This window comes from Phocoena phocoena, chromosome 4, assembly GCF_963924675.1.
Source record: "Phocoena phocoena chromosome 4, mPhoPho1.1, whole genome shotgun sequence".
Classification (NCBI taxonomy): Eukaryota; Metazoa; Chordata; class Mammalia; order Artiodactyla; family Phocoenidae; genus Phocoena; species Phocoena phocoena.
In genome coordinates, this window is record NC_089222.1 from 75,828,936 (window position 1) to 75,856,305 (window position 27,370).

Sequence of the window (27,370 nt, forward strand, 5' to 3'; positions counted from 1 at the left end):
CTTTGAACCTGAGAGAGAGTTAAAAAGAAAGATAGCTGGAGGGAAATCATTTTCTCCCTGGATTACCTAGCAAGAACAGCTAAAATGAAAGTCTTCACTCACCTCAGTCTTCTTGCCCACCTTTTTCTAATCTCAGGTAAGGAACATTTAAAATTTTTTAATTCTTTTAATCATGTTTGTTGTCTCTGGGATAGAATCAGCAGGCTTAAGCTTAATTCCCACGGCCCCATTAGGTGGACTATTTTGTGGATGAAGTTTCCTCTCCAACTGGGCTCAAAGACACAAGGCATTTCAGTCTGTGATGAAGGCAGATAGAACAGTAGTAAAAGGAAGCTTCTGGACTAAGATTTGGGGTTCAGCAAGCCAGAGGTTTGTCCCTGAGAACCCTGAGGCCAGACAAGAACAACTTGGTAGTTCCAAGGGCTCAGTGCCCTAGAATCCCCTTCTCTTTAACCTTCAGATGTCATTTGGGTCCTAATGCAGAGCAGGGACCTGGTTTAATCCCTAAATGTGGCATCAAGAGTTCTTTTTTGCCCCTTACTCGTGGGGGTCAAGGCTTACCTCTGGGCAAATCCCTTAATCCCTCTGAGTATTGGTGAGCATTCCTGTCAAATGTGGATGCTCATAACCATTCCATAGGCCTGTTGGACACAGGGTAAGCCCTTGATAAGTGAGAGTAGTAGGAGGAACAGGGTAGCAGCTGTCGAGATGGCCAGCTGCTGAACTATTTTCTTGCTCCTGGGAGAGCACTGGCCTATGAATGACTGGTTAAGCCCAGCCCTGTTCAAGGTGAAGAGCCAGATTCTGTCATCCAGGGGCTTCCAGACCCAAGCGGGAATTAGGCAACATCTTCGGCAGTTTTCTATATCCAAAGGTTTACAAATAGCTTCCTCACTAAAACTTTTCCTTTTAATAATTTTTTTAACCGATTGTCATTGTCAGAGCTCTTAGAGACAATTAAGGGTTCTAGAAAAGTGATTATAGGATCACTAAGAGTACGCTACCCCATGTGTCCAGGGGTTCCTAAGATTTGAAAAAAGGCAGCTTTGGTGATCAGCATAGCCCTTAGGGCAAAAACCACCTGTATTCATCTTATTCTTTAAAAAGTTCATGTCTCTAGAATTACGAATGGGTAAACATCACTAGAAAACATTTTGAAGAAGTTTAATACATTAAATACCTTAATGAGGTATTTTTATTTCATCATTCTTTAAACACAACCCCTTCCCTACCATCCCTCAGCTAATGAGCGCCGTAATGGAAAATTGGGACAATTGGTTGTAAATTGTAAAAAGACAGAAGGAGGCATGGCCAGGTGGTAAACAGCTCCACCTGGTGGCATTTTCAATTGCCCTCACTGAGAACTGCTCTGAGGAATATTAAACTCAGATCGACAGCTCTGCAACTACAGGCATAAATGATATTACATCTTGTAGTAATATGACATGTTGATATTAATATATAATTGATGTTTCATATTATAAATTGTATTAATATATTATAATTAACAATAATACAATAAATAATATTAACTTCATATTTTTCTACCAGTTGAACATCATATTTTTCAGTAACTTTTTTTTTTTTTTTTTTGCCGTGCCTCGCGGCTTGCGGGATCTCAATTCCCTGACTAGGGTTGGAACCCCGGCCACAGCAGTGATAGCCTGGAATCCTAACCACTAGGCCACCCAGGGAAATCCCCAGTAACATTTTTCCAGTTTTGTCTGTTTAATTTTTATTTGTATTTATTGTGGGGTTTTTTTTAAAGAAGTAGTCATGTATTTTCATTTTTAATGTAATCCACTACATTTATTTTTCAGACAAAAAAACGGACTGGGTACTAATCAGTATTAAATAATAGCAACTGTCATTATATATTCAATGTTATGTCTTCTGAAACTTAATATCTTTGTTCCTCCAGCCGAGAACCAAACTGCTTCAAGCTCAGCTGCCTCTAATACAATAAGCAATTATTAAAGCTACAGTGACTTGAGGTTCAATGTTCACATTCCGCAAGTTTAAATCCACTCTTATGTGATTTTTTAAACCGTATTTACTAACTGAAAATATTGCTTGCTGATAAAATTTGCTCAAATGCTATCGCTGAATGTACAAGTCACTGATTATGCCAATACAACAAAGATAACCACATGTTTGAGGATTGCAATGAGCCAGACATTCACTGAAAAAAAATAAATACAACGAAACAAAACTCACACAATATCTGAGAATCTGGACACTTTGTATCAGTGTTTTGAAGTGTTTCATTAATATCTTAAGTGTATCAAAACCTTGGCATGATTTAATTTAAAGTAGCCAATTTTATTTTTACTAACATCAGAAATTTGTGCCTGTGCCACAGGTGTTGCTGTAACTCTTGCCAACACCACAAGCACTCCTACTTCTACCACAGACGTTACTGTAACTCCTGCCAACACCACGAGCGCTCCTCCTTCCACCACAGGCCCCGCGGCTCCTACCCACACCACGAGCGCTCCTCCTTCCACCACAGGCCCCGCGGCTCCTACCCACACCACGAGCGCTCCTCCTTCCACCACAGACCCCGCGGCTCCTACCGACACCACGAGCGCTCCTCCTTCCACCACAGGCCCCGCGGCTCCTACCGACACCACGAGCGCTCCTCCTTCTACCACAGACCCTGCAACTCTTGCCACCAAAACGAGTACACCTACTCCCTCCACAAATACCCCAGGTAAGAGCAATTCACTCAAAGCTTCTCACTGAGGAGTCACAGTATTTTGGAGGAGGGTAGGTAAGTTTGTTCTACCAGAGTAGGGAAGTGCATATAAAGAGACCCAAGGTGTCCTTGGATATGAACCCCTCCAATTAAAAAGTCTGGGTCGCACGGGCTAATAGTAATGGCAGACATGCTAAACGATTACCTGTTCCATTCTCCTTTCCTCAAGTTATTTGCCAGATGTGGAATATTTTTATGAACTTGGACTTTTCAAAGCTACTTTTCCAGCTTCCCTCTCCCTGGTAGATTTTTGCAAATAGTTTCATCTTCTCTGAGGTCAGGTGCAAATAAGCACTGACTCTCCAGCCCCACTGGTCTAGATCCCTGGTCTACTGAAGAAAAGAGTCACTTCTATCCTGATTCCTCATCAAATGTTATGGAAAAATTATGACATTACAAAGGTAGCTGATCACAATTTAGAATTTGAGCTAATTCATGGAATTTGAGCCTGAGAGATTAAAAAGCCAAACAACAGCAGTACTCAAACAGTCCTAGACATGACCAGAGCCGTGGTCCAAAGGACAGATATTTGGGGCTACTATCTAAGAGATGATGATTGACCTCAAGCCCAAGTTATTGAAACAGAAAGCACTTGCCTCATTTCCCAAAGTTTAGAGCAGGGGTCAGTAAACTTTATCAGTGAAGGCAAACTAATAAATGTTTCACGTTTTGTGGGCCATGATAAGGTCTCTCTTACAACTACTCCACTCTGCCATATTAGCATCAAAGCAGCCATGGACAATATACAAATGAATGTGCCTGATTGTGTATCAATAAAACTTTATTTACAAAAACAGAGGACTGGCCAGCATTGGCTCTCAAGTCATAGTTTGCCAACCCCTGGTCTTAAAGAATCCTCAAACCTAGGCTTAAAGGGTCTAGATAAACCCTGTTATTCTCAGTTAGGGAAACTGAGGCCCAGTGAGGGCAGCAACTTACCCAGGGTCAAAGAGCAAGTTGATGTTTCCCTATACTTACTTCTTTTGTCTTCCCCAGTGTTCTGCAATAGATCTAAGAAATGGATGATTAAGCAAATGGAACCAGAGCCTGTATCAAAACCTGGCTCCCAATCTTCTTTCATGTTTGCAGGGGCCGCTCTGAAGGCTAGGTCAACAAGGACACAGCTACACAATCAGTTCTCCTGCAGTCAGGAAAGGGAGCTTTTTTTCTTTTTTTTTCGGTACATGGGCCTCTCACTGCTATGGCCTCTCCCGTTGCGGAGCACAGGCTCCAGACGTGCAGGCTCAGCGGCCATGGCTCACGGGCCCAGCCGCTCCGCGGCATGTGGGGTCTTCCCCGACCGGGGCACGAACCCATGTCCCCTGCATCGGCAGGCAGACTCTCAACCACTGCGTCACCAGGGAAGCCCAAAAGGGAGCTTTTTAAAGCTGTTTCTGCTTCCCCAGACACTCTCTCAGAGTAAGGCAGTCTTCTTGTGTTCTGGCCCTACACTAACTACGGGGCATGGGCCCAATCACTTCTCTCTTGGCTTCAACATATTCACTGTTAATAAGATGTGATTGAACTAAATAGCCACCAAAATCCTTTTCCCACTGTAACATCCTGTGATTTTATTCCTGGCACACAGAAAAACTAACAAGTCTGTCCTCTATTGCCAGGGAGAAAGCACACCAGGAGTGATATGAGCAGTATATCCAGAATGGAGCTGCACTCAGTTTCTTCCCTAGGATTTGCCAAATCATCCTTGCAATGTGGCTGAGGCTTTTTAAAAAGCCATTTACTTTACTTAGAATAGTGGTTTACACCTTCTCAGAGAGGTGACCCTTACTGTTGTCTGTGAGGTACTGCACTACGCCTCCTGTGTCCCAGGTAGCCTGTTTTCTTCACTCTTATAAAACTTTTTTCAATAGACTTTGTTTTTAGAGCAGTCTTAGATTCACAGCAAAATCAAAAGGAAGGTAGAGTTCGCATATTTCCCTACGCCCACAGCTGCATAGCCTCCCTTATTATCAACTTTCCTCCCCAGAGGGTACATTTGATGAATCTATATTGACCCATGATAATCACCCCAAGTCCAGTTTACATTAGGGTTTACTGTTGGTGTTGTATATTCTGTAGGTCTGGATAAACGTATAATGACATGTATCCATCATTTTGGTATCATAAAGACTATTTTCACCTTCCTAACAATCTCTGCGCATTCATCCCTTCCTCCCTGCTAACCCCTGGCAACCCCTGATCTTTTTACTGTCGCCGTAGTTTTGCCTTTTTCAGAATGTTATGTAGTTGGAATCACAGTATGTGGCGTTTTCAGATTAGCTTCTTTTACTTAGTAATATGCATTTAAGATTCCCTCATGTCAATTTTCAAGGCCTGAACACTGAATAATATTCCATTGTCTGGCTGTAGCCATTTGTTTATCCACTCACCTACTGAAGGACATCTTGGTTGCTTCCAGGTTTTGGCAGTCATGAAGAAAACGGCTATAAGTATTCGTTTGCAGGCTTTGAGTGGGTCTAAGTTGATAAATAATAAGTGAATACTCAGCATTTACACTGAATAAATACTAAAGCATGCACTTGTGGGGTCATATGGTTAAGAGTATGTTTAGTTCTGTAAGAAGCTGCCTGCCTGTCTTCTAAGGTGGCTGCACCATTTTACACTCCCAACCAGTATCAGAGCTCCTCACCAGTACTGTTTTATTTATTTTTTATAAAAGTCAATTAGGCCCACAGTCATGGAAAAAGAAGCTTAAATGGGGCAAAAGTATATGCAGTAAAAACTAAACCTCCTATCCTAGACCCCTAGGACCCAGACCCCCAGTTTTCTTCCCCAGAGGCAACTTCTGTGGCTAGTTTTTTGTGTTTGTGCAAATACAAACACATAGACTTATATGTTTCTATGTATTTCCCTCCTTTTAAAAAAATATTCATTTAGTTAGTTTTGGCTGCATTGGGTCTTCGTTGCTGCATGCAGGCTTTTCTCTAGTTGTGGTGAGCAGGGGCTACTCTTCGTTGCGGTGCGCGGGCTTCTCATTGCGGTGGCTTCTCTTGTTGCAGAGCACGGGCCCTAGGTGCGCGGGCTTCAGTAGTTGTGGCACGCGGGCTCAGTAGTTGTGGTGCACGGGCTTAGCTGATCCGCGGCATGTGGAATCTTCCCAGAGCAGGGCTCGAACCCGTGTCCCCTGCATTGACAGGCAGATCCTTAACCACTGCACCACCAGGGAGATCCCCCCACCTTTTTTTTTTTTTTTTTTTTATCATAAGAGAGAGCATGTTATTTCTGGCTATATACCCAGGAATGCAATCGCTGGATCATATGGTAGTTCTATTTTCAGTTTTTACCACATGATCCAGCAATTCCATTCCCGGGTATATATCCAGAGAAATGAAAATACCAATTTGAAAAGATACATGCGCATGATAGAATATTACTCAGCCATAAAAAGAATGAAATTCTGCCTTTTGCAGCATTGTGGATGGACCTAGAGAATATTATGCTTAGTGAAATAAGTCAGAGAAAGACAAATACTGTATGAAATCACTTATATGTGGAATCTAAAAAATAATACAAATGAGTGTATATGCAAAACAAAAACCGACTCACTGATAGAGAAAACAAACTTACGGTTACCAAAGGGGAGAGGGACAAATTAGGGGTATGGGATTAACAGATACAAACTACTATGTATAAAATAGATAAGCAACAATGATATATTATATAGCACAGGGAATTATAGCCATTATCTTGTAATAACTTATAATGTAGTATAACCTCCAGAAATACTGAATCACTGGACTGTATACTTGAAACTAATGTAATATTGTAAATCAACTATACGTCAATAAAAAAGAGACAATGTTATACACGTCGTACCTCATATGCAGTCTCTTTTTTTTTTTTTTTAAGCAATGATTTGCACCTACAGGATTATAAGAATCTTAAGACAGCTCTGAAGGTTGTCAGTTACATAATCTATCCTGAAATCAAAGCTCAGGATCATTTCATTTGACAGAGATAAAGGAAATGACTAGCCAAGATCACCATTTGGCCACTGACCTAACTTCCCTTGTTGGATCCCGTCAGTTCTCCAAAGATAAGAAAGATGCTGCACCCTGCCTGCTCTAGGAGTCCTGGCCAGTGGTGTAGAAACCGTTGTAATATTCTTCTCTCCATTTATTCAGGTCATCCACTCAGAAAGCCAGAGAGTAGAGTGACCCTTCATCACTTCCTCTTAGAATTTTCACTGAGTTAATCCACACTGTTCCCTTACTCTCCCTTGCCTTTCCTCGTGGGTCTGTATACCATGTATGCTAACCAGAATACAATATCTAGTTTCTTTGGAGAGCTTTTGGCCTGATCTTCCCTATAAGTCAATTATTCATATCTTCAAAAAAAAATATGATGCTTTCTCTAAAATTGTTTTGGAGAGTTCTACCTAGTGTTAGAGAACCAGACATCAAGGTTCTGGAGGACCCTTGAGGTCCAAAGTATTTCTTTACTCCTTGGAGTTAGAAGACTGCTGTCTTTCTCTGAGCAGACTCTTACCCACCAACCTCTGACCTTTACTGTTGACAAGCGCTTGGCTCTAGAATTTTAGCAACAAACTTCCTAGAAACATAAGAAAATATGTATTTGTTTCAGCTGTTCTAAGGGTGTGCCATGGAGTAACACAGCCAAGGAATAGAAAGTGCCCAGGAGATTTAAAAGTATGTTTCTTGGTGTTATTTGTTGTTATCCTATGGATTTTTAATCTCTTTCTACTGTATCTCAGGTTCCAGAAGCCCTTGCCAAAAGGATCCCTGTAAGGGTGATTCTTCATGTGTTAATCTGCATGATACACGGTTTTGCCTGTGTTTAGAAGGGTATTACTATAACTCTTCTACATGCAATAAAGGTGAGTTACAAAGGATGAATCATGGAGAGCTGCACCTCAGACCTAAGTGGAATAGAAAACTTAAAATAATGACAAAAAGAGCTTCCAGAATACTAAAGTTAGAGGAAAATTTGGAGGCAACAAAGGCCAGCCAAGTAGAAAAAACTTCCTGTCTTTATCTCAATGGAAATAGACCAATTCAGATTTGTGAGCTAGTCCTAGAGGTACGGGAGTAGATGGGTCCCTTCACTTCAGCTGTTCAAGGGAACGGTGCCATGGGGTCAAAATGAGAATGATAGATGTCGGAGTCCCTGGAAAAGTACACAGGCTGCATAAATACAAAGTGGTGCTGTTACATGGGGACACTGATGCAGCATGAGGTGATTTCCTAAAACCACAGAGTCAGACGAGCCAGGAACCTGGTCTCTGACCTTGGTTCAGTTCTCTGTCATAGGATTTGCTGGTTCTATAACAGCAAACCCTATTTTTGGAGACTTAGGAGCCTCTCAGCTCTGGAAATGAACTTTAAGAGCAAAGCGACCCTATACTTTTTTGGTTACATCAGCTGGGCGCTATGAAAGTCCAAGGCTGTTTCCTGAGTTACATGTTTTTGTCTGTTTTATGAATGAGCAATATCCCTCCTTGCCAGAACAGACCAACTGTACAGGAAATGAATGCATTGTGTTGGCCACAGAAATTAGAGATATCCCCAAAGCCAAAAGAATGTTCCTGTTTTTAGCACTAATACTCTCATTTCTGGGGATCCACTCTAAGTAAATGACTCCATATGTAGGAAGGTTTGTGCATGAAGATGTTCTTTGCAACTGTTTTTTTCCCTCTTAAATAATTAGAAGCACTGAAAACAAAAAATGACTGCATCAATGAAGGAAAGATGTATTTCATAGAATATTATGTAGCATTCTTTACATTAAATACCACAGAGAGATTCTGCTTGAATTTCAGGAAAGATATTCCCTGGTACGATTATGGTCAATATATTATCTACATCTGGCTTAGAAGATGAAAATTCTGTGGCCTATCAGGAATTACACTTGAATATTACTGGATTTGTAAGTATTTTCCAAACATCCTTCCTCTATAAATATTCTTTATTCTAACACTGACTTGTAGAGTGTAGACTGGTATTCAGGTGGTACATGCTGGTACAGCTGTACCGGTGGATCAAGTAGTGAAATGCATGCTTATTGGTTTGTAAACAGTAGCTGTTCCAAACTCCTGCGGGCCACTGCTTCCTGGTTGCCCAGGCTCCTCCTCTGGGACCCTGGGTCCTCACCGTGATCCTGCACCTAGAGGGGTAACATCTGGCACAGCAGAGGGCCTTTAGAAGCCACCTCCAGCCATGCCATACTCATTCATACAGAAATATTCTTAAATATTTTTAAGTGGACAGAGAAATGTAATGCTGTTTTAAAATAAATTACTTCCATAGAATTGAAGAGAAAAAAATTAAAGATGATTTTTTTTTCCTTTTTACAATCAAATTTGCATACTAGTCTGGCTTTTTTAATGTCTGGAAGAGGAACTCCATCTGAATTATATGTTACTTCTTTTTCCCATTGTCAAAAATGTCAAAATGAACAACAGCTTCATTTCATTTTGATTATTGTGAGTGTGTGGACATGAAAGAGATGGAGATCTCTATTCTGGAACCACAGATGTCAGACCTGGAAGGTCTTAGAGAGGGTGTCCAGCCAGTGTTTCTCAAAATTTAGTTTTGAAGGGAAAAATGTTAGCTTGGAAATATGTCTTAGAACTCTAGGTGGAGAAACACTTTATTTTTAATTTTTTTAACATCTTTATTGGAGTATAATTGCTTTACCGTGGTGTGTTAGTTTCTGCTTTATAACAAAGTGAATCACCTATATATATACATATATCCCCATATCTCCTCCCTCTTGCATCTCCCTCCCTCCCACCCTCCCTATCCCACTGCTCTAGTGCTATGCAGCTGCTTCCCACTAGCTATCCATTTTAATTTTGGTAGTATATATAAGTCCATGCCACTCTCTCAATTCGTCCCAGCTTACCCTTCCCCCTTCCCCCTTCCCATGTCTTCAAGTCCATTCTCTACGTCTGCATCTTTATTCCTGTCCTGCCCCTAGGCTCGTCAGAACAATTTTTTCTTTTTAGATTCCATATATATGTGTTAGCAGACGATATTTGTTTTTCTCTTTCTGACTTACTTCACTCTGTATGACAGTCTCTAGGTCCATCCACCTCACTACAGATAACTCAATTTCGTTTCTTTTTATGGCTGAGTAATATTCCATTGTATATATGTGCCACATCTTCTTTATGCATTCATCTGTCGATGGACACTTAGATTGCTTCCATGTCCTGGCTATTGTAAATAGAGCTGCAATGGACATTGTGGTACATGACTCTTTTTGAATTATGGTTTCTCAGGGTATATGCCCAGTAGTGGGATTGCTGGGTCGTATGGGTAGTTCTATTTTTAGTTTTTTAAGGAACCTCCATACTGTTCTCCAGAGTGGCTGTACCAATTCACATTGCCACCAACAGTGCAAGAGGGTTCTCTTGGAGAAACACTTTAAAAAACTAACATCTTAATGGGGGCCCAGGAAGCACAGTGGCCATGAAAATGGACCAAAAAGTACAGAATAACAGTCAAGGATCAGGAAGGCTAAGTAACTGACCGAAGGTCACCCAGCTGATGAGTGAGGATGGGGATTTGAACCCAGACCTGCCTGACCTCAGGGCTGCTTCTCCTTCCCCGCTGGCTCTGTTGTGCAATGAGATCTGGGCAGGCCTGTTAGCATGGTTCCTGCTCTCCTGCCCAGTCCTGCAGCCCTTCAGACTGAGAGGTGTATATCCGCAAATCCTCAAAGGGTGACCTGATAGAAGAAAAAAAATGGAAGACCTTTTTCCTATGCCAGATGCTAATTTTGCAATCTCATTTTTTGGGATTAAGAAAATTAAAAGTGCAAAAAGTGGTCAGTAGGGGAGCTGGATAGAACCTTGGAGGTCATCCAGTGAACTTGTTCCTAGGTAGATTCCCAGGGCCCTGATGGTTTACAGAAATACCAGCTCTTCCTGATATGTAAAAGAATTAAAAGGAATATGGACATATTCTGGATACAAGGTTGCCCAGACTAACTAGAGCATCAAATGTATTTGAATTTGACTAGAATAAAAGAGAAATGATTTAACATCTTTTTAAATGACATTGGTTGCCATGATTTTTTAAAATGTGGGGTCCCCATGGGAGAAAAATAATAAAATTCTTGGATATATAATAAAAAAATTTGTACCAACCCAGTTCAACATTCATGTAATAAATATGGAGATGGGGTCCAAAGAGAGGAAGACATGTCCAAGGTCATGTCTTTCACAGTTAAGTCATTCAATCATCGGTCAACTGGTGTTTGTTGAGTGTTTCCTAGGGATTGCCCTGCGCTGAGTGCTATGGAATAGGCATGGGGATGGGCAGGTGGCAGGCGGTAGGGGGGTGTCATGAGAAAGAGAAAACGAACCCCATTCTTGGCATCAAAAAACTTATGTTCTAATTGAGACCCCCATGCTACCTCCACCTTACCCCTGCCAGAGGTCCCAGCTTAATCTCTGGCCACTTGTTAACAAGTGTCTAGAATTGTCTCTGCTCTTAGAACGCAACTCAGGCCTAAGAAGATCTACCTGTGCTGGAGCCCCTTCCAGCTCACAAAGCCATGTATCATATATTCTATCTCACTTTCTATGCATGATAGCCCTGTGTGGTGGGACTTACTGCTATCTCAAATTTTCCAATGAGAACGTGAGGTTCAAAGCAGTTAAATTTTGCAAAAGCTAAGCGGAGAAGTTTGGCAGCCCAGCCTGCTGCCTTCTGAGGCACACTGCTTCTGAGCATTGGTGTGGGCTGCTCCTTCTTCCACTTCCTGGCCCCGCACTACCTACTGAAATGCTTTACAACAGCCCATCTCCTCTATGAAGCCCTCTCTGATTCTCTGCGACTAGATGAGAGTTTCTTTGAACCTCCACGGTAGATTCTACTCTCTCTGTCACTTACCTCTCTCAACTTCATGGTGTAACCTCTTATTTGATCAGAGGCTGGGTCTGCCCATCTTGGTAATCTCTATGTCTCAGGCATGATGCCTTGGTAAGGTAGGCATTTAAGTCTTCCTTAGGTAAACTGATGAGTGTATAAAGTATGCATATATGTAAGTCTAACAGTAACTTTGAAAAGACAAAACAAGTCAGTCACGTTATTTTTAAGAGTATTGATTTGGCTGGGTGCTTCAGGTTTCCATCTTTTTCCTGGGTGGCTCTGAATTATATCAGAATCTTCCTATGTTACAGCAAAAATTACTGAAAGGTATTAGAGCGCATGGAAAGAATAAATAATTTGTTGTGTTATAGTTGTATAAATGAGTTTAGAAATGGATTTATGTTAAAACCTAGATGTAATATCACTTTTCCCCTCTCTTTGTAGTTGTTCTTAATTCTGTTCTTTTTCTCCACAGTTTAAAAAAGCATTTCACAGTCCTGATTACGGGCAGACTGTAATTGGTAAATTAAGGTAAGTTTGCTGTGGACTGATGGGGTACTTTGGAAGCAGGTTGTGTTTGCCTAACTTCTGTGTTCTCTTGCATACCCCATGTGGCACTGAGGCCCTAGGATGGCTAGTCACAGGTCAAGAAGAGATGATTAGTCTGAGTACCACGGAGGGCCCTGCCTCTGACGTCACATTGACCCTGGCCTGGGTGGGCAGGGTGTAACCTGGGGATAACAAGATGCTGCCTGTGATTGGCTACTCAGTAACTTGCCCACATAGCCCAGGGCATCACCTGGTTCTCTTTGTTTGGTTTGATGCTTTGGCTACAAATCACACCTGGTCAATCCCTGGAATGTGCATTCCAGAGGGTCAGGAGGAGAATGAATGGCTCACAGCCATCTCTTCCCTCACAGGGGGGAATGAGGCAGACAGGAAGACCCCAGTCATGCACCTGGCTACTGCAGGGCCTGTCGTGAGCTCTTTCTACAGTAAGAACGAGAATGCAGTGAGCATAGCAACATGCAGTGACCAGGGATGCATGCTATTTGGGAACCCAAAGGGGCGGAGGATTCTCAAGAATCTTGGCCTTCTCTGAAGCGTATTGATACATGAGTGCTACAGGCTGAGGAAAGAATGCTCTAAGGCAGGGGTCCCCAACCCCGGGGGGCGGCACAGCAGGAGGTGAGCAACAAGCAAGCAAAGCTTCATCTGCCGCTCCCCACGGTTCCCCACGGCTCCCCATGGCTCCCCACGGCTCCCCATCGCTCGAATTACTGTCTGAACCATCCCCTCCCCTATCGGTGGAAAAATTGTCTTCCATGAAACCGGTCCCTGGTGCCAAAAACGCTGGGGACCACTGCTCTAAGGTGAAGAGACCATGCAGAAAAAGCAGCTTTAATGTATTTATAGTTTATGGTTTTACTATTGCATCTATCTTTATAAACTTTGTCAAGTCCTTTGTGGAAAAACATACTATATATATTTAGATATGTGAATTCAGAGAAGACCTCCTAAAAGTGGTGAGTTTTGATCTTGGCGGTGAGCAAGGTGCACGTGTGATGGGTAGCCAGAAGGCTGGCAGGCAGCTTAATGGGAGGCACGGTGCAAGCAGCAGGCAGAGAGGCTGGGCCCCAACACACAGGCTGGAAGCTGGAGGTACAGCAGACTCCTGAATGTCTATGCATTGTTGAAGGACATTAGGTTTGATTTAGGGGACAACAGGGAGTTCATGCATCAGGATGACTGGATAAAAACAGGAACAATGAGGTGTAAATCTATGCTTGGATCCCTGCCTTGGCACATTATTGCTGTGTGACTGGGTAGGCATTTTAACCTCTCTGAACTTTTGTTGCCTCATCTCTATAACTGGGATAATCTGATCAACCTTCCCAGAACCCTGGGAGGAGCAAATGAGATACCTTTGGAAAGATTCCCTGTGCAAAGTGCCTGGCACATAGTCAGTTTCAACAAGTTAGTTCCCCTTCCAGAATATGGGACCCTGCAAGTATGATGGAGAGCTGGTCCCACAGAGTCACTTGGGGAAACTGTGGCACTCCTTCCGTTCTTAAGGAAAGGGGAGTTTTGGAGGCAACCCCTTACCTGTGAGCTCAGTGTCCTGACAGGAGGGACTTCCCCAGCAAGGGGGCCATGGCAGGCAAATGCCATGTTTGGGGTCTTTTGTGTCTCCATACAAATTTTAAGACTTTTTGTTCTAGTTCCATAAAAAATGCCATTGGTAATTTCATAGGGATTGCCTTGAACTTGTAGATTGCTTTGGGTAGTATAGTCATTTTCACAATATTGATTCTTCCAATCCAAGAACTTGGTGTATCTCTCCTTCTGTTGGTATCATCTTTAATTTCTTTCATCAGTGTCTTACAGTTTTCTTTCTATAGTTCTTTTGTCTCTCTAGGTAGGTTTATTCCTAGGCATTTTATTCTTTTTGTTGCAATGGTAAATGGGAGTGTTTCCTTAATTTCTCTTTCAGAATTTTCATCATTAGTGTATAGGAATGCAAGAGATTTCTGTGCCTTAATTTTGTATCCTGCAACTTTACCAAATTCATTGATTAGCTCTAGTAGTTTTCTGGTAGCATCTTTAGGATTCTCTATGTATAGTATCATGTCATCTGCAAACAGTGACAGTTTTACTTCTTCTTTTCCAATTTGTATTCCTTTTATTTCTTTTTCTTCTCTGATTGCCATGGCTAGGACTTCCAAAACTATGCTGAATAATAGCGGTGAGAGTGGACATCATTGTCTTTTTCCTGATCTTAGAGGAAATGTTTTCAGTTTTTCACCATTGAGAATGATGTTTGCTGTGGGTTTGTCATCTATGGCCTTTATTATGTTGAGGTAGGTTCCCTCTATGCCCACTTTCTGGAGAGTGTTTATCATAAATGGGTGTTGAATTTTGTGAAAAGCTTTTTTCTGCATCTATTGAGATGATCATATGGTTTTTATTCTTCAATTTGTTAATATGGTGTATCACATGGATTGATTTGCATATATTGAAGAATCCTTGCATCCCTGGGATAAATCCGACTTGATCATGGTGTATGATCCTTTTAATGTGTTGTTGGATTCTGTTTGCTAGTATTTTGTTGAGGATTTTTGCATCTATATTCATCAGTGATATTGGTCTGTCGTTTTCCTTTTTTGTAGTATCTTTGTCTGGTTTTGGTATCAGGGTGATGGTGGCCTCCTAGAATGAGTTTGGGAGTGGTCCTTCCTCTGCAATTTTTTGGAAGAGTTTGAGAAGGATGGGTGTTAGTTCTTGTCTAAATGTTTGATAGAATTCACCTGTGAAGCCATCTGGTCCTGGACTTTTGTTTGTTGGAAGATTTTTTTTTCTTTTTTCTTGCGGTACGTGGGCCTCTCATGGCTGTGGCCCCTCCCATTGTGGAGCACAGGCTCCAGACGCGCAGGCTCAGTGGCCATGGCTCATGGGCCCAGCCACTCCACAGCACGTGGGATCCTCACGGACCGGGACACGAACACGCGTCCCCTGCCTCGGCAGGCGGACTCTCAACCACTGCGCCACCAGGGAAGCCCTGTTGGAAGATTTTTAATCACAGTTTCAATTTCATTACTTGTGATCGGTCTGTTCATATTTTCTGTTTCTGCCTGGTTCAGTCCTGGGAGGTTATACGTCTCTAAGAATTTGTCCATTTCTTCCAGGTTGTCCATTTTATTGGCATAGAGTTGCTTGTAGTAGTCTCTTAGGTTGCTTTGTATTTCTGTGGTGTCTGTTCTAACTTCTCCTTTTTCCTTTCTAATTTTATTGATTTGAGTCCTTTCCCTCTTTTTCTTTTTCTTTTTTTTTTTTTTTTTTCTTTTTTGCCATACGTGGGACTCTCACTGTTGTGACCTCTCCCATTGTGGAGCACAGGCTCCAGACGCGCAGGTCAGCGGCCATGGCTCACGGGCCTAGCTGCTTCGTGGCATGTGGGATCTTCCCGGACCGGGGCACGAACCCAGGTCCCCTGCATCGGCAGGTGGAGTCTCAACCACTGCGTCACCGGGGAAGCTCCCTCTTTTTCTTGATGAGTCTGGCTAAGTGACTCTATCAATTTTGTTTATCTTCTCAAAGAACCAGCTTTTAGTTTTATTGATCTTTGCTATTGTTTTCTTTGTTTCTATTTCATTTATTTCTGCTCTAATCTTTATGATTTCTTTCCTTCTACTAACTTTGGGTGTTGTTCTTCTTTCTCTAGTTCCTTTAGGTGTAAGGTGTAAGGTTATGCCTTTGGTTGTTTATTTGAGATGTTTCTTGTTTCTTGAGGTAGGCTTGTATTGCTATAAACTTCCCTCTTAAAGCTGCTTTTGCTGCATCCCATAGGTTTTGGATTATCATGTTTTCATTGTAGTTTGTCTTTAGGTATTTTTTAATTTCCTCTTTGATTTCCTCAGTGATCTCTTGGTTATTTAGTAACATATTGTTTAGCCTCCATGTGTTTGTGTTTTTTACATTTTTTCCCCCTGTAATTGATTTCTAATCTCATAGCATTGTGGTCAGAAAAGATGCTTCATATGATTTCAGTTTTCTTAAGTTTACCAAAGCTTGATTTGTGACCCAAGATGTGATCAGTCCTGGAGAATGTTCCGTGTGCACTTGAGAAGAAAGTGTAATCTGCTCTTTTTGGATGGAATGTCCTATAAATATCAATTAAATCTATCTGGTCTATTGTGTCATTTAAAGCTTATATTCCCTTATTAATTTTCTCTCTGGATGATCCATCCATTGGTGTAAGTAAGGTGTTAAATTCCCCCACTATGATTGTGTTGCTGTTGATTCCCTCTTTTAGAGCTGTTAACAGTTGCCTTATATATTGAGGTGCTCCTATGTTGGGTGCATATATATTTATAATTGTTATATCTTCTTGGCCTGATCCCTTGATCATTATGTAGTGTCCTTCCTTGTGTCTTGTAACGTTCTTTATTTTAAAGTCTATTTTATCTGATATGAATATTGCTACTCCAGCTTTCTTTTGACTTCCATTTGCATGGAATATCTTTTTCCATCTCCTCACTTTCAGTCTGTACGTGTCCGTAGGTCTGAAGTGGGTCTCTTGTAGACAGCATATATATGGGTCTTGTTTTTGTATCCATCCAGCAAGCCTGTGTCTTTTGGTTGAAGCATTTAATCCATTCATGTTTAAGGTAATTATGTATGTTCCTATTACCATTTTCTTAATGGTTTTGGGTTTGTTTTTGTAGGTCCTTTTCTTCTCTTGTGTTTCCCAGTTAGAGAAGTTCCTTTAGCATTTGTTGTAGAGCTGGTTTGGTGGTGCTGAGTTCTCTTAGGTTTTGCTTGTCTGTAAAGCTTTTGATTTCTCCATTGAATCTGAATGAGATCCTTGCCAGGTAGAGTAATCTTGGTTGTAGGTTCTTCCCTTTCATCACTTTAAATATATCATGCCACTCCCTTCTGGCTTATAGAGTTTCTGCTGAGATATCAGCTGTTAACCTTATATGGGAGTTCCCTTGTATGTTATTTGTCATTTTTCCCTTACTGCTTTCAATAATTTTTCTTTGTCTTTAATTTTTGTCAGTTTGATTACTATGTGTCTCAGCATGTTTCTCCTTGTGTTTATCCTGTATGGGACTCTCTTCACTTCCTGGACTTGGGTGGCTATTTCCTTTCCCATGTTAGGGAAGTTTTGGACTATAATCTCTTCAAATATTTTCTCTGGTCCTTTCTCTCTCTCTTCTCCTTCTCGAACCCCTATAATGCAAATGTTGTTGTGTTTAATGTCCCAGAGGTCTCATGGGCTGTCTTCATTTCTTTTCATTCTTTTTTCTTTCTTCTGTTCTGTGGCAGTGAATTCCACCATTCTGTCTTCCAGGTCACTTATCTGTTCTTCTGCCTCAGTTATTCTGCTATTGATTCCTTCTAGTGTATTTTTCAGTTCAGTTATTGTATTGTTCATCTCTGTTTGTTTGTTCTTTAATTCTTCTAAGTTTTTGTTCTTTATTCTTCTAGGTCTTTGTTAAACATTTCTTGCATCTTCTTGATCCTTGCCTCCATTCTTTTTCTTAGGTACTGGATCATCTTCACTATCATTATTCTGAATTCTTTTTCTGGACGGTTGCCTATCTGCACTTCATTTAGTTGTTTTTCTGGGGTTTTGTCTTGTTCTTTCATCTGGTACAAAGTCCTCTGCCTTTTCATTTTGTCTGTCTTTCTGTGAATGTGGTTTTCCTTCCACAGGCTGCAGAATTATATTTCTTCTTGCTTCTGCTGTGAAGACCTATTTGTTTATGCTTCAGTTCAATTCATCAAGTGATGGATTCATTTCATTTTTAGCACATCTCCTTCAGCAAGATCTGCAATGCATACTGTTGATGTAGCAGTAGTGAACATTTTTCTGGAAACTACAAAAGAAACTGCAGAAACCGTATCACGTGCCATTGAAAGCGCAGTTAATAACAGTGCAAATGAGTTTACAGGATACATCAGTAAGTATGAAATAATTTTATATGACGATTACCTGAAGACCTATCTACTTTTCATAAATTTTTCTATTATATGTTTGAAGGGGGCCAGAAGCACTTGATAATTGAATCCACAGACATCTCCCAGTTTCCTTTGAATCTGTCCTTTCTTTCTCCCTCCCTTTCCCCTGTCATTTGGCTTCTGCTCCATTATAACCATCCCCCAAGTCATCAGACTGACTAGTTTGTTCCTCTTCTTGGAAGGTAGTCTTGGACAAATAGCCTCTGGACGAGGAAGGATGAAGAAAGGAGAAACAAGAGGGCTCTATACCAAGTTTTAGCTTTCCAAATGCTATAGAAAGTTTTATCTATACTGTTTCCCCTTTAGGCAGACACAACCCCCCCCCCCCACAGGACAGCTGTTAACAATTCATTTTTACTGTGTTACAAGCACCCCAAATCTTAGTGGCCTAAACAACAACCATTTATTTATTATAACGCTGTAATTCTGTGGGTCAGAATTTGGGCTTACCTGGGCAGTTCTGCTCATTTAGGCGGGGCTCGGCTGATCTCTGCTTGGCTCACTTAAGCATCGGGCATTAGCTGCCGGGTGGATCAGCTGAGGGCTGACTGATCTAAGATGGCTCAGCTGGACAGTTTGTCTCTGCTCCACGTGATCTCCCATCCTCCAGCAGGTTAGTCCAAAAGGGTTTCAAGAGCAACAAGAGGGCACATTTCAGTACACAGGTGCTTCTCACTCTCTGCTAATGTTATATTTAGAACTGTCCTGACGGCCAAAGCAATTCACGTGACAAAGCACAGTGTGGCAGGCCCTACGAAGGGGCATGGACACAGGAAGGCAGGAATAAACTCGCACTGTTACTGCAATCACCACAGCAGTCATCAGGAGTTCCTCATTTCAGAGGTGTCCAGGGCCAGCCCTGGGGGCAGCTGTGTGCAACTGGTCCTCAGTCCTGGTTGCCAAACCCAAAGACCTCTGTTGAGACACAACTTATCTGACTTTTCTGTAACATTTGATACTCGTATCCTCCCATTCCTGAAGTCCTCTTCTCTCTGGACCTCCACTCACCATTCTCCTGATCCCATTCTGCCTTCCTCATCTTTCATTTTGATCCTTCTGCGACTCCTTCTTTAGTCTCTTAAATTTTTGCTGTTTGCTTATTGTAACCTCCATGTCCTAGTTTGCAAAACTTATTTCTCTTTTTGAAAATATAATCAAATTCTGTTCATTTATGGTTTTCTAGCACCTTCTCTCTTTTTCAAGATTTCACAGATGATCACTGTTCTCTCAGGACCTGGAATGTCAATGCTCTGGAATAAAACACTTAAAATTCTATTAGAAAAGATGGGGGCTCCCCTGCACTCTACCCGCTCCATGGGCTGCGGTCCCTTTAGCAATGTCCATTCAACTCTTTTCCATCCAAGTATTATTTCCTGGCAAGACAGGAGAAAAATTGTTCTGAAGCCATTCTGTTTTTCTCATGTCATTCATCAACACTACACCAACCAGGCCTGGCCTTTCCATGAGCCCCTGTAACATGGAAAACATACACCCTTTCATTCATTTGCCCATTTTTTAATTTTTAACCCTTTGCTCTTTGTTGTTGGGTTTTTGTTGCTGTTGTTGTTTTGGGTTTTGTTTGTGGCAAGCCTGAGCTCATGTGGGACTCTAGACTGTCTCTGTCACACTTTTAATATTCCATCTTTGGTTATAGGATCTTCTTTTTATATTTTATGTCTCTCATCTGAGAGCTTCCTGTGCAAACCAAGCCAGTTTCTTATATTACCTGGCCCTCTCCCATTTTTTTTTTCTTTACAGCTTGTTGGGATCATTTGCAGCTGAAAGTTAGAATTACATTTTCAGAGCTTCTTACTTTCCTGAACTGTTTGCATCTTCCAGAGTCTCATGCCATGGAACTACACCTTATCCTTTTTGAACATTTCAATATTTACTCTCTCAAAGTCATACTCCTCTTTCTGACTGTCACTTGGTCCTTGTCTTCCAAGGGACTCATCACTTCCACCTGCCAATAGATTTCTCCTCAGGGTCACAATTTTGTCCAGAGTAGCAATTCATGCCGTCCGAACGTCTACCCCCAGAAGATGAAATTGTCAGCAAGGCAAGACAAAAACCTTATCATAGGCTCTGCTTTGGGCTGAATGAGACTTCTAGCAAGTGTGAGGAAGTTGAGGATCCCCATCAGCATGGGGACTGACCACTCCAAGTGGTTGTCAGATGAAAATAACCAGTGCATTCTTCAAAATAAAGTTGGGGACCCTTGCAATTCTCTCATTTGGCTCTACTTAGTAACTGCCTTGGTTCTGAGCCCTGGAAGACTTGAAAGCATCTGGTCTCAGGGCTGAGAATTGCTCTTTTTTTGGACAACTCTTCTCAACATCTCTCCACTCCGAATGAAGACCAGGCATGTGCTCTTAGGTACATTAGCAGATTACCGAATGAAGACCAGGCATGTGCTCTTAGGTACATTAGCAGATTACCGAATGATGCCAGCTAGAGATGGCCACAGGAGCATGAGCCGCCCAGCACATGGAAGGGAGAGCTCAGAACTTGTAGAGAAAAACACTTTTTCCTGCTCTCTTGCTTCTGCTGCAAAGACAGATTCTCTTTTCTGTGTCAAAAGTTGTAGAATCTCTTTCTCTGGTTTTTATTTAGAGGCATTTTCAAATGGCAGGTAATGAAGGAAGGTTAGTTACAGGTTTGGGATGTTTAGAAGAGAGTAACCACATATCTGTTCTACCTGCTCCTATTCTCTCCCCCTAATCTATTCTCAGATTCATCTTTTTGTCCCTAATGTCTTCCAATCTGCTTCTAGACTAACATTCTTAAAAGATGGCTTTCTTATGCCATGCTTCTGTTCAGAATCTATCAATGGATTCTCAGGCTAGTAGGATAAAAGTCAGTGTCTATAACCTGACATTCAAACCCTGCTATACCCATGAGTGAACAAAAGAACGATTACTTGCTGAGTATCTTATAGTGGACAATTGCATTTACATTAGTTCATTCAGTTCTCACAACAATCATGTGAAACAAGAATCATTAGCCCATTTCATAGATGGAGGGAACTTGGACCCACCACGAATTAAACATTTGAACAAAAAGCCCATGGCCAATCAACGGTAGAGCCAAGAGTTCTCACTTTTTGTTCCTCCTCACCACACTGCCTCTCCCCTGCCCAAGTACAACTCCATCACTCCTGGACAAGAATACTTTACTTCTTTTCATGCCTTGTTTACTCCACTTAGACCTTGCCTCTCCTTTGACTGTTCAAATCTTCCCTATCTTTCAAGACTTAGCCCAATTTCCACCTCCTCCACGATGTTACCTTTAGCTACCTGAGCCCCTGAATTCCCACTGTACTTAAAGTCTGTATTACAAGTTGCTGGATGCGATTCTCTAAGGGTATAAACAGGTAACTCTCCAAAGATGGGGTCCAAAACTTATGCAGCTACTGTGTCCCTTGTGGAACCCAGCAAAGAGGTAGGTGCAAAAGAGACTTGGGACATCATTGCATTGCACTGGATTGAATTAATTTTAATTGAATAATGTAAGGAAATAGTTATAGAAGAGATCCACTGGGGAGTTGAATTTCAGAATCTCAGATTTTCATTGGTTGAATCCCAAAATGTGTCAAAAGGCAACAATATCCACAATGGAATGGGGTGCTTTCACAAATTACCTTATCCATATTGTCTTGCTAAATATGTCTTTGATTTATTTGTGCCTCTTAGAGCAAGATCGGTGTGATTATTATGGTTGTGAGAAAGAGAATGCGCAGGATGACTGCACCAATGGTTTACAATGTCAGTGCAAACCGGGGCTGCTGAGACCGAACCTACAGATCCCCCAGTGTGTTGGTAAGTGTTCCACCTGCTTCTAAATGTTCTTCATGCCTCCTCCACTCTCTCCTTTTGCATTTGCAAAGTACACACTTTCCTGCTCAAGTTTCCGTGTGCATTTCAGAGTCTGAGGGATGTGAATTTTGGCTTTAGTCCTGTTGGCCTGGATAGGGCCTTGGCTAAGAGCTGGTGAGGAGGCCCACATGCCGCTTCACAGGGCGCACGTCAAGTGCAGAGCCACTGAGCACCGCGTTTTACCCAGAAAAAGCAACGTGAAAAAATTGTATTCTGTGATGTGTCACTTTGGTGTTGAAGGGGTTGTTTCTGAAAATTACCCAGAAATCACTCTCTTTTGAAGCTTTGGGTCCAAAGTGTCCTGATGACTGCAACACACAGAACACACATAAGCAATGCCTAGTGAAGGACGGCCAGAACGCTACCTGCGTGTGCCTGCCAGGCTACAAGGAAGATGATCATGGGATCTGTGAACAGTAAGAGAAATCCCTCCTTCTGCATCTTGTCATAGCTGAAGCTAGGCAAAAAGGATAGAGCTTGTCACATACGTATGAGTTTAGGGTCTGGAAGTTGGTTCGCTGGCATAAGTTGGTAGGTACAGAGCCTCACCATCACCACCACCATCATCATCATCAGTTTTTGAACATTCTCCGTGTGCTGGGAACCACAGCAGGTAATGCTTCTCATACAACAACAGTCAGGAATGTATTTATTCCCCATTTTCAGGTGAGGAAACTGAATCTCGGAGAATATAAATGACACGTCCCCACTCCCAGGGCAGCAAATAAATGGCCGAGCCAGGTGGTCTTGCAGCCCGAGGGGGCCCCACTAAGCTCCATGCCTCTGGGACTCGGCTTCACCCAAACTGCTGAATCCTCCTGGCGCTCAGAAAATGGAGCGTTCAGTTGGTAGCAACTGGAACCACACGGGATTGTGTACCCCCTCAACCTTCCAGAGTGCCATGAAAGGCGCTCACCTGGAAGAATGGGAGCGTAAGGAAGAAAAGAGAAAGAGGAGACGGAACGGGGAGGAGAGAATGAAAGAAAGGTGCAAGGAAGACATGGAGGTTGGGTGGGAACTCTGACCTGCTCTCACAAGGCTCCTTACCATGGTCTCCTACTCCTTGTATTTTAGGTGTGCGTTTGGCTACAGAGGAGTTGATTGTGAAGACTGTGAGTAGAAGAGTCTTGCTTTGTTAATAAGCTTCTAAGAAACAGACATTGACCACATTCAAAATTCTGTCCGGTCCCCCAAAGTCTCTGGCTTGTTTCATAAAGAGAGAGAAAAATCTACCTGGAGTTTGTCTTCTGGGTCAGGCCACTCCATGCTCACCCTTAGGTTGTGGGCAGAGCCTCTCTGTTATGGGAAATAATAGAACTCAGCCCAAGAGGTGGGCTGGTGTCTCTGGACTTGTCCTAGGCCAAAGAAGTTTGTCCCAACATTATATTCATTTCCTACATTAGATTAAATATGCATTGTCTGCTACTAAAAAGGATAAAGACCAGTATATTCCAAAAACGTTTATGTTCACAGTAGAGCAGAACTAGAAACCAGACGTTCAAATGCTCAAATCATCTTTCTGTCTCAGAGCTATTTACTACTTTGGGATGTGTTGTCATAAATTCAGTTGCCTGGTTCCCTCCCAGGCCCTACCGTCACCAGATTGGGACAATACTAACTGTATATTTTAAGTGATTTCATATTTTAAATTTTATATAATGAACTAAAAGATCAATGATCCAAGATGAAGGGAATATTCCTGTTAGCCTCCCAGCCAGCCACAAAGTTAGTGATAAGAAATGCTTTTAATTTCTACTGTATTTTGTTGTGAGGCTGGGTTTGCTAAGTCATTTCTTTCTTCTGGGCTTTCAGTGTCTACACCTATAAAATGACAAGTTCGGATCAGATAACCTTTGAGGTTTTTTCCAGACTTAATGGTCCCTTGCATCCTGGTTAGAGGTGACATATAGGGCAGTCATGTAGCAGAAAGGATCAAAGGGATCTAGAGCAGCACTGTCCAATAGAAACGTAACACGAGCTTCAGATTTTAAAAGCTCTAAGTAAATTTTAAAAAGCAAAGAGGAATAGGTGGAGTTGATTTTAGTAACATTTTATTTCACTCAATATATAGAAAATAATATTTCAATGGGCAATCAGTACAAGGATGATTAATGAGATATTTTACATTTTTTTCATACTATGTGTTTGAAATCTGCTGTGTATGTTAAAATTACACTTACCTGCCACCCCATAGCCATATTTCAAGAGCACCAAACAAGCAGATCCAGAGGAGAAGGGGTGGTAATGAACCTCCAGTCTCTGCCCTCATCAATTCCATCAAGCTCCTCTGTTAGGGACAAATTTAACTCCAACCCCGTTCCCCTAGTTTATCAGCAAAGTCCGTTCTGGCAGGCAGGCAAACCAGCAGAGGTAAGGAGGCAGTGTGGACCTCCGCTGAGATCTCACCCCCCACAAAGCCCAGGAAGGTCCTGCCACCACGGCCTCCTCTGTGCTTATGGGCTTCTTTTATCTGGCAAGGTTGCCTCTTTTGATTGGGTTCTGAAGACACAGTTGGTGGTGGGCAGACAGAGGGCTAAAGGAGGTGAGCCCCCCACCCATCCTGGTCCTGGAAGAGGGTCAGAAACCAGAGCCCAGTTGTCCTCTTGGCCAGGAACCACTGGGAACACATGTACCTGTGCAGTAGACAGTGGGAGTCTGCTTGGGGGAAGCCATTCCTACTCTTCTCTTTTCCCTTTCAGCATTTCAGCTGATCCTCACGATCGTGGGCACCATTGCTGGCATCCTCATTCTCGGCTTGGTGATTGCACTCATCTTCTCAGTGAGGTATGAAGTGTCCCTTTCCTGGGACACAGTGCCACCGGCATTACACTCTGGTTTCCAAACACGCCCAGCCTTTCCTGGGCAAGAGAAGAAAAGTAAGGCAAGGCCTCTCTAATACCATTGCCCTTTTTGTCTTACCTGAATTTTCTTCTGATTCTATAAGCTACACATGATCACTGAAGAAAATAGAAAATGTGTAAAGGAGCAGACTAAAAAGTCACCCACAAAACCCACCACCCTGAAGCAACCAACATTTTGGCATACATCCTTCCAGGTTTTCTGCTACTTTTTAAAATGAAGTTATATATGTAATTTCGTATCTTTTGTGCTTTAAAATTTTTTTTGTTGAGGTTTGTTTTTGCTTAATACTATAAAGTGACATAGCAACCATTTTCTGATGTCATTAAAAACTCTTTTGGGAGTTCAGGGGTTTTCTTTTGAGCACAAGCCACCCATGTGCTTGGCCCTGCAATAAACCTTTATCTGCTCAAAAACAAAACAAAACAAAACACTCTTTTGTTAGCAGTATTTAACTCCATTGATGTTGTCAAATATGATTTTCATTAAGTCACTCCCTTGCCCAGGACCTCGCTGCAAATAGCCTAACGTCCACCTTAACTGAGTCCCCTGGGTTTTAAGTAGAAACGTTACCTCTGCATGGCCTTTTCTCAGCTGTGCCTTAAATGCCCTTCTTAAAAACTTAAGTAGGGTCCATTCATTTATTCTACAAACATTCAGATAAAGTTCCCTCCATTAATAAAGACAGAATACTATCATCTATTCCATTCTAAGTGTGCCAAGTGAGGAGCTACTCTGATTTTTTAAAGAAAGCTACTTTTTGAAAATTACCTTTAGCTAATATCTTATATTTTGGCAAAATAGGTTTCTTTTGCACTGTAATGCGAGAGGATAAGAGTTTACATTCCTAAAATATTTTGTTTCTTTTTTTTTCTTCTTTTACTCCATTATGATAGTAACTCTTCCCCAGAGACTTGATTATAAGGATGCCAAGCTGGGAACTGAGAACACGACTTTCCCTTTTCCAGGGGTGGGGGTGTGGGGGACAGGACATGCGACTCTGGAGCAAGGCTGCTTCCTCCACAGTGGCCCGGCTCACTGCCCCAGTCTCCAGGGTCCTCAGGGACTGTGATAGAGTTTGTGCCCCTTGAGAGCCTCGGTTCTCAGTTCCCCTTCCTGCTGCAGAGCCCCGTTTGCTCTTTGCTCAGCCACAGATTCATGACTCTTGGGAGCTCTCCAAGAATTATAATTTCTTGCCCATTCCAAAGGGAAGGAAGCCTCTTGTCAGTTACCTTAGATGGGAGTGCTGTCACAGGGCAGGAACTCTGTGGCGGGCTGGGCTGACCGTCAGGGTCACCAGGTGAGTGGGTCTTCCTTTCTGACGTTCCAGTGTCTGAGAGTCACCCCAGGACTGCCCTGTGGCCATAATGGATGCCTCTGGCCCCACTACCCATATTCTAACAGGGCAGGACTGTCGCTGCAGGCCAGAAGGAGAGAAGGGTCATGATCAGAGTTAACTGGGGGACAGGTGCCTCCCTCACCTGCAAGTCCATCCACGTGGCTTTGAATGCCTACACTTGAGGTCCTTGAGGGCCCACAGAACAACGTGGGAAACTCCTATTTCTCCTTAAGACCTTTATGCCTTGAACTCATTTTGTTCACTGAGGTGCTTCTGTAGACATTGACTTTGCCTGAATGAGAAATTGTACCACAAATCATCTTTTTCTTTGACTTTTATTACCATCTCCATAAATAATTCAAAAGCACACTGAAAAATACTAACATTACTAGCAAAATGTAAATGGGACTGGAGGAATTAGATGGTAACGTTGGATCAGGGTCAACGTTCTGGTTTTGATGGTTACATGGAGCTTATGAGGAGACTTAGGGAATCTACACTGAATGAAGTAATGAAGTATTACCAGTAATGGACATCAGGTCTGCAGCTTATTCTTAAATGGTTCAGAAATGTTAACAGTCGGGGAATCTGGGTGATAGATGTATGGGAGCTCTGTGTAATTTTTCTTTTTTTTTTTGGTAACTTACATGTAAATTTGAAATTATTTCAAAAATTTAAAACATTTTGAAGAAAAAATATTAACTTTTGCTTCAAGGAACTTGCTGCCATTGTCAGACCCTAATTCTTCTTACCGATTACAGCTCAAAGAACAAAAGGAGGAGTGTGGAAGAACAGAAATTGATTGAGGACGATTTTCAAAATCTGAAACTGCAGAATACCAGCTTTAGCAATCTAGGAGCAGACAGCAGCATCTTCCCTAAGATCAACATGAACCTGCCCAAAGAGAGTCAGACACAGAATCCCTATGTAATCCCGGGTGGTGTACCCCGCGCAGACTATTAGGTGAGTCTTTGCATGCTTTCTGTTTGCCTTTGCAGAGTGAAATGCCCCAGGGCCGACTTGGGACCTGGCTGTTGTATCATCAGCAGCCCTGGCTGCCCAGTAGACTTTTTTTTTCATCAAAAGCTATTGAAAGTAGCCACCACTTGGTCCCTAACACTGACCATCTATGTGACTAGACACACCACTTAAT

The 27,370-nt window shown here is 42.1% G+C and overlaps 1 protein-coding gene across 1 annotated transcript; it reads left to right on the forward strand.

Annotated features, from left to right (window-relative positions):
• Nucleotides 1-1,128: 1,128 nt before the first annotated feature.
• Nucleotides 1,129-27,180, forward strand: MUC13 (mucin 13, cell surface associated). The gene is made up of 11 exons (XM_065875851.1): nt 1,129-1,132; nt 2,609-2,713; nt 7,494-7,616; nt 8,559-8,665; nt 12,095-12,150; nt 17,935-18,086; nt 21,837-21,962; nt 22,303-22,435; nt 23,094-23,131; nt 24,719-24,803; nt 26,979-27,180. The coding sequence occupies exons 1-11, from the start codon at nt 1,129-1,131 to the stop codon at nt 27,178-27,180; spliced, it is 1,131 nt and encodes a 376-aa protein (XP_065731923.1).
• Nucleotides 27,181-27,370: the final 190 nt, after the last annotated feature.